The 8181-nt window shown below is 40.9% G+C and overlaps 1 protein-coding gene across 1 annotated transcript; it reads left to right on the top strand.

Annotated features, from left to right (window-relative positions):
• Positions 1-5037: 5037 nt before the first annotated feature.
• smfn (small fragment nuclease) lies at positions 5038-8000 on the top strand. The gene is made up of 7 exons (XM_084028999.1): positions 5038-5285; positions 6209-6292; positions 6380-6457; positions 6643-6754; positions 6984-7092; positions 7194-7247; positions 7546-8000. The coding sequence occupies exons 1-7, from the start codon at positions 5070-5072 to the stop codon at positions 7667-7669; spliced, it is 777 nt and encodes a 258-aa protein (XP_083885125.1). The 5' UTR covers positions 5038-5069; the 3' UTR covers positions 7670-8000.
• The last annotated feature ends 181 nt before the right edge of the window (positions 8001-8181 follow it).

Below are 8181 nucleotides of genomic sequence, written 5' to 3'. Positions count from 1 at the left end.
TTCTGCTGGTCCTTCACTGGGGATAAACAAAGCTCAGGGGCCACGCGATGCCCCACTGAGAGCGCAAAAGGCACAAATGGGTCTGATGATGGTCCCAGTAACTGGTTTAAGATAACTGCTGTCTGCTAATGAAGAGGTCTCTGTGTGGACACACATATGCTACAATAGATTTAATATGGGAATTAGGCTCCTAATTACAACTCTATTAAATACATATACTCAAAAAAATAAATATGAAATAAACCGTGAAATCAATAAGGGAGACAATAAATGTGTAAATAAATGTAAATGTACTAACACAATATAATTCAATTAATTAATTAAATTTTATCTGATTAATAAATATTTTTTTCAAAGGACTTTTATATAATATAATATAAATAATATATCTAGAAACAAAATTGTGTCTTTTGATAGAAGGAAACCTCTAAAAAAACTAGTTTACAAGAAGTTGGTGAAGAAATCTTTTTCAGACAAGCTTTGGTAGCAGCATCACAAACTGTTGTTGTACTTGGAGGAGTTCCTTAAAATTCTAACCTTATAATTCGCAAAAACGGGAAAAAATGGCCTAAAATGGCCCAAAATGGCTGATATACTGTAGCTCTCCCGAGTGGTTCATATTAATAAAACTTTCAGGACATGTTCCAGGGAGATATGTCAACATATCCTCCAAGTTTCATGATGATTAGGTAAAAGGTTATGGAGTTATGTGTATTGATTTCTAGAGTCCCGCCCCTTTTGATGTTCATTGGCTAATAACTTCTGAATGCAACGATATTTCACAAAGCCTTTGATATTTATTGATCAGCTTGGTCTAGTGATGATCCACAGAAATTTTGGTGAGAATCAGATCTACGGTTTAGGAGAAGTTATCAAAAACATATTTTTCACAAAATTCAAAATTTCGTGAGGCTTTAGTAGTCCCAATTGCAATTTTGTAGAGCACACTCACCTGCACATGTGTTCCAAATTTCATGTCAATTGGAGTTACTGTGTGCGGGGCGTGGCCTTAAAGGTGCTAGGTGGCGCTAGTGAGCAAGTTTTTTGTGGCCGATTACGAGACCTCTAAAATGTCACAATTTTCGCTAGTCTCCATGTGCACACCAATTCTTTTTAGCTAATTTTAAAGTGAAGGTCCAACAGGAGAGAAGAAACAACAGCATTTCAATAGGGCTTCGCAGCCCAACGTTGTATGAACCTTCTATGAACCTGTCTGGTACTTTATTTTTGTATTCAGTCACAGGTCATGACCACTCCATCCGAACCAAATTGGACAGCAGCAGCAGCTCTTTTCACAAAAGTCTGCCCATCCATCCAGATGCTAGTGAGGCCTGGAAAAACAAGGATTCGCACACTTGTTTACACCTCCTCATCTGTGTGAGACTGTGTGTCAACCCCCACTGTTTTCACATTAGCTCCCAGAGCCAGGAATGCTGCTAATTAGTGACCAACTGCTCTTTTGTCTTTTCAGCAATATGAGCCTTTATCTTAGTTAAATACAGAGATCACAGTTCATGTATGAACGAAAGAGAGGGCCAGGGTCAAGATATTCTAAGTGAGGGCACCAAAGAAACCCAGAAGTTTTTCTTATTATATTCAAATTGATTTAAGTTAAAATTCAGTTTTCAGAAATATAAAATTGGCAGAGTTGAACGAACTGCATTACATAAAAAAAAGGCTGTAATACATTGCTACAAAAGCTGGAGGCAAAACTGTAATGTAAATAAATAAAAATGTGGAAGTTGAATTTGATTAATCCATTGGACAATAACTACATGGAATACACCTTTAGAAAGGAGTATTGCGGTGGAACAAACCTGTAATACTGTATGTCGAAAGTGATATTTGAGAGGTCCATCATTAACACCAAGTCCATCCATAGTTTACTGTTAACAAACAGTAAGATTTAGGAGTTTTTATCTTGGAAATAATCCTCATCCTGAGTTTCCTCTTATGAAGGAGTTACCTTATGAAACACTTGTTTCATCCATAGTTTACTTTTAACATGCATTGAGAGTACGGAGCTTTTATTTTGAAAAAAAAAACCCTCATCTGCTTCCTTTTAAGAAACAGAAGAAACAAATCTAATGGTAAACATTTCTGTTTGACTGGGCTTTTTAAGATAGGGAAACAGGTTTGATGTTGTTTTACAGTTCTCATCCCCTGTCTTAATTTATTAATCTTATGGACTTCTTGACTGTATTACCATTATTTTAGCTTCCTTCCATCACTGGTCTGGAGGAGCCTCCGTCCCCAAAGACAGATTATAATGGATATTACACACACACACACACACACACACACACACACACACACACACACACACACACACACACACACACACACACACACACGCACACACACGCACACACACACACACAACATTGCCTAACTTCATGGACGAAACTGAAAACACACTGTGAAAGGGTTAAAGTTCTAAGACGAAACACAGACTCCCGGACTGGACAAGGTAGCCCCGCCCTAAAGCACACCCTACTTTGAGGTCTATTTGACTCTAAATGGGACCATCATTTAGAAAATGGCAATTTTCTCATAGACGTCCATGTAGCCAGAAGAGAGAATGCAAGTTTAAGGCACTTTAGTCTTGGCTTCACTTTTCAGAACCAGGGGTTACTGCCTGGTCAGTCCTGAGTGAGTTATGTTAGAGGAGAAATGAGAGATCTGGACGCCTCAGTACTTCTGCCATGTTTAAGTGTATCGTCTGCTGGAACAAAGTCTTGGCAGCAGAAAATAGTTGTCTTTCATCTCCTCTACAGTCCAGGTAGGCTGCACTTCCTCTGACCTGCTAATTATATTTGCTGTTCCTCTGTGTTGGTTCCACATCAGTGAAAATGCAGAAAATGGAATGCAGCCTTCACGCCAAACACATGCTGTGTATAGATAGGTAGGGAGGATGTGCTTCTAACTGTATAATCAGTCTGGCCAATACACTCACGTGCACCACCTATAACGTAACTGTATCTCAACAGGAAAATCTGGGTGAGGCTGTTTTCATTCATTCATTCAAAAAAAAAAAATCCCCAAATGTAACTGTAGCCTACAGGAAGCTCAGGAGTAGTACCAGCCAGGCAGCTGTCAACATTTCTTGCTAAATTATCTACTTCAGTGTACCGCTAGCAATAATGCCTGCCTGCCTGCTTGCCTGCCTGCCTACCAACCTACCTACCTACCTACCCTAACCCTAACAAAAAAAGCACACAAACTGTAATCATATGGGTTTATTCTTCTCATTCATGATCTTCTGTATTTTCAAAATATATATCCAAAGTAGTCTAAGTTTAAAAAGTTGTTTTTCTTAATAAAATACTGTAGACGGTAGTTTGATCAAGTTTAAAGTTTTTTCATATTGTCCTATAGTTGCAGTGAATGGGAAAATCTTCAAAACTTCTTCAACCTTCTCCAGTTTGAAATTCTACTTCTTATGCAGATTTGTATCCATGGACTTTTCATGTAATTTAAAGAGATTTTATGAAAACCTAGGTCAGATTATTTTATGTAGAAAAGCAATGGAGCTTGTAATCTCCCCCACTGTGGTTGAAGGCAGTTGAGGTTGCTCAGTTACTACTGAACTCTACCACTGAAGCTTTCCTGGACAACTCTTCCCACCCACTCTATAACATAGTGGGCATTGTGAGGAGTCATTTCAGTGACAGACTCATTTACCCAGAGGAACGCCACAAGAGGTCATTCCTGCTTGTTGCCATCAAACTATATAACTCCTCCTGCTAAACTGCGGCCACCCTGGTTCATTACTGGACTGTATAGTTAAGTACTTACCTACGAGCAATTATCCTGCCAACTATAACATGTCAACTGGACTGTATAACAATCTACTTACTTAGATGCAAAGAGACGACCAGTATAACTGGCAACTTTACTTATGTGCAATAATACAATAGGCTGCAGTATAACTGTCTGACAGTATACATGTCAAATTTAATTTGTGCACAATAATACAAATTTACAATTGTGAGCAAGTTTTATCAAGTGCAGTAACCTCCTCTGTCACATGTGCTATATCCCATTGGTCTATGCTGCTAAATTAATCTATGTTCTTTAATTAATCACAACTAAACCACATAGTGTTTATAACTTACATACGTTACATGATGTCATTATTTTAGACTGCATGCTTATTTTACTTTACTTATGTGTATAGGCCCGTTATCTAATGAGTTGTGTTGTGTTTCCTATGTGTACATGGGAAAACAGTGATCCACGCTAGTGCCATTATTAGGCGGTAGCACCAGTGGATTGCTACTAGGTGTCAGTGTTGCTACATGAGCAGTGTTTGCGACAGGACAGTCACAGGACAACATTTAACTCCGGTGGTTGGGACGATGCAAGCACGTTGAAATGTACACAGATGCATCAAATAACTCAGTTAACTAAGTTGCTATTTAATTCACAATTCCAGACTCTATGATTAAAATCTGCAAAGAGTCAGTGGAGTGTAAACTGGTGAGATACTGGTCATTTTGTTGGCTTTACAATGTGTTAGACAAAGAGACCATTGATAGCAGTAACATGCTCTGATCCAGGTCTCCGTTCAGTCATTCCGACAGCAGACCAGATCTTTTAATGGAGATACAGAAACATGATATACAATTTAAATTATGTGATTAGATGTAATACTTTAATGGACAACAGCACACAGTTGGTATGTAATCATAATGATCTCCTTGAGAGGGAAACATTTCTTTCAGTATCTTAGTAGAACAAATTTGATAGAGAGAAACATGTATTTATTTCAAATGTTTATTTCTTCAATCATTTCTTTATTATCAGAATTAGGGAATAATAATCAGAATCCTGATCCACATGGCATGCACGGGCTATAATTAGTGACTATAGTCATTGAGTCGCCCCCTGGTGGACAGGAGAGAGAACGACAGTTTAAAGCTCCTTACATTTGGCTTCACTCCTCAGAACCGAAGGTTGCCGTCTGACTCCAGACCGGCTGGTGGCGGTAATGCACCATAACGTTCTTTACTAGCCGCCATAATCCCCCTGAAGAAGAAGCAGGAGGCGGAGACCGCTGGCCCAGGATGCCGGCGTGTTGGCGGACGTCGGCATGGTCTCTGGTTGTCGTGGAGTTTCTATGCAGGAGCAAGGTGGCATCTCGTTCACTCCGTGGTCCCCTTCTCCGAACACCATTTAACCGCATAACGAACCCGTTTGCTCCCAGATTCGTCCAGGACTCCAGAAAAACCATCATGTCGTCCACTGCGATGTCCAAGAGGCTGGTTTGGGTGGACCTGGAGGCAAGTCATGGGGCTGAAGCCGGGTTGTGTCTGTGCAGTTGGGTTTTTAAGTTGGCTTATGACAGATGCAGACCGGAGGATGCCGCTGGTTCCCAGTGTAGCCTGTAACGTGAAGGACTAACATGTTAACGTTATATGTAACTGTAACTAAGGTTAACGGCAACGACGTGTTTGTGAATGAAGTCTGTAACTTTTTGGCTAACTACTTGTATGCTAACGCTACGTGACGATGTAAAACCGGCCGGATAAATTAGACAGCTTGACGTCAGAACACTGCATAAACGTAGTAACGAACCTTCCATCCATCGTCTACCGCTTATCCTGTATTCAGGGGCCCGGGGGGGGCTGGAGTCGATCCCAGCTGACATTGGGCGAAGGCAGGGTACACCCTGGACAGGACGCCAGTCTATAACAGGGCTGAAATTGATAGAGACAGGCAATTTAGAGTCATCAATGAACCTATCCCCATCCTGCATGTCTTTGGACTGTGGGAGGAAGCTGGAGAACCCGGAGAGAACCCACGCTTACACGGGGAGAACATGCAAACTGTAACAGTGCTATCCACACATACACCACCGTGCAGCCCCGTAGTAATGAACCACGTATCTTTAATTGACTGTAGCTGAGGCGACGTCACGTTAATGATAACAACTAGTCATGCGTACACACTCATACTGAAATATTATGAGAGACATGACAGATAGCGAGTGTATTGTTTCTAATGCTGTTTATACTGACATTTATTTCACAGTCAACCATCTAATGTTTCCATGCATGCAACACATGGTAGATGCATGCGTATTTACACAAATTTGTTTAACAATTATTCTGGGCGTCTACCTGTGACTCCTCCAATCTGTCTAAGAAGGAAATAAGAATCGACGTGCTGCTGCTGTGTTAGAGATCTATTTCTGTTTTTTTAGATGACAGGCCTGGACATCGAGAAGGACCGGATTATTGAAATGGCGTGCATCATCACAGACGCTGACCTGAACGTTTTGGCTGAGGTAATACAAACGTAAACGCAGTCCGACTGCTGCTTCTCTTTGACTGTCATGTTCATTCTAATTAAACCAGCTGTTCTCGGTCGGCAGGGGCCCAACTTGATAATTAACCAGCCAAACGAACTGCTGGACGGGATGTCAGAGTGGTGTAAAGAGCATCATGGGAAGGTAAGCGGTCTTTGTGGTCAAGGGCGTGGGAGAAAAACAGAGGATCACTGGCAACAAGCATTTTCTATCCGTCCATCCATCTTCTCTGCCAGTTTCTGTTTGAGGCACATGGGCTGGACTGTTGAATGCCATTTAAGACAATAATAAATTAACGAAATGTTTAGTGATGTGTAACTGTGTCTCAGTCAGGACTGACCCAGGCTGTACGGGACAGTAAAATCACCCTGGAACAAGCAGAGTATGAGTTCCTGTCCTTCGTCAGACAGCACACACCCCCTGGACAGTGTCCTCTTGCTGGTGAGTCACATGGTTTATCATTTATGAACAATTATTTTCCTAACAGATCACAGTTACAGAGATCAGACGAGGGATGGGATGTATTAAGATTTCATCGCAGCTCGAGATAAAAACAATAAGTTGATCGTGGTGAATTTTCATTCTCTGGATAATCGTGAATGTCGTCACACAGTGCTATAATGTAGACTGATCTGTCATGTGACTTGTCATGTGACTTGTCTTCCTGTAGGAAACTCTGTGCATGCTGACAAGAAGTTCCTGGACAAGTACATGCCTCAGTTTGTGTACCACCTTCACTATAGAATCGTTGATGTCAGCACCATTAAGGAGCTTTGCAGGTTCGTGTTTCTCTGGACTTTTCTTGTTCTCAAATCAAAGACTGTCTTGTGACCGTATAATACGCTAAATGTGTTTGATTTTCTTCTATAATTGCTTTCAGACGGTGGTTTCTGGAGGAATACAAAATGGCGCCTCAGAAGAAAGCGGCCCACAGGTAAAGAGTAAAAACACATCATGTAACTGAGGTTTACCGTTTGTAGTTTTGGCCGTTGTTGCTGTCGGTTATGAAGACGCTGTACTCACCGAAGTAACAGCTGAGATCTCTCAACATCAACAGATTATGTAAACCCATTCCTTTGTTGGTCATTTTGAAAGTGAACTTGACTCGCCAGATGGTTTGTGACAGAAACTGTAAAGGGAGGCACCTTAAAAAAATACTCTACTGATCCGAAATGGTAGTTGAAGCTTAGTTTTAAGATTCAGACGCATAATACATGGTTTTTGTCCTCCAGAGCCTTGGATGACATCCAGGAGAGCATCAAGGAGCTGCAGTACTACAGAGCCAATGTCTTCAAGACCTCAACGGACGACAAGAAGCACAAGATCGTAGAAAATGGAGGCAGCAACAACAGCTAGCACGTACGAGTGTCGTGTTGCTGCGTCCCTTATGTGATCATCTTCACTGGTTTTAGTTTCAGTTCTTTTGACCCTTCGTTTCAGTATCGTTCAGAAGTTAAATGTAGAGGTTTCATCAAAGGGAGCAAGATTCTTGTAACAGTTTAGTCAAAAGAAACTTATTTTTCTAAGTTTGAAAGAAAAAAAAGTGACCCTGCAGTTTTGTATTTATTTAACTTAAGTCTGGGATTTACTTTAATTTTCCTTTTGTTTTTAAAGTGAAACCAAATAAACTCTGATCCCTGAGGAAACCGTCGCCTTTATCAACACCACACATACCACATGGAACAGAGCAGCCAATCAAATGCTCACACATGGAAAATGTAACACTGAAGTGATCACAGACTGTAAATTACCATTGGTCGTAGTCACGGTAACACCTTCAGTTCCACCTGGGCTGTTTAAAAAGGACATGTTGAGGCAGCTGGGTTGTGGCTCGCCATCTTCACTGATCATTTTATCCTTTGGTTTAT

Source organism: Eutrigla gurnardus, assembly GCF_963514095.1.
Source record: "Eutrigla gurnardus genome assembly, chromosome: 15".
Taxonomy (NCBI): domain Eukaryota; kingdom Metazoa; phylum Chordata; class Actinopteri; order Perciformes; family Triglidae; genus Eutrigla; species Eutrigla gurnardus.
The sequence above is the reverse complement of the archived record's forward strand: the minus strand, read 5'-3'. Positions and strand labels throughout refer to the sequence as shown.

Excerpts from the sequence above, each read along its gene's own strand:
- smfn (XM_084028999.1), top strand. The coding sequence starts at position 5,070 with ATGCCGGCGTGTTGGCGGACGTCGGCATGGTCTCTGGTTGTCGTGGAG. Across the intron at positions 6,293-6,379 it reads ACCTGAACGTTTTGGCTGAG|GGGCCCAACTTGATAATTAA; the intron begins GTAATACAAACG and ends CTCGGTCGGCAG. Across the intron at positions 7,248-7,545 it reads CAGAAGAAAGCGGCCCACAG|AGCCTTGGATGACATCCAGG; the intron begins GTAAAGAGTAAA and ends TTTGTCCTCCAG.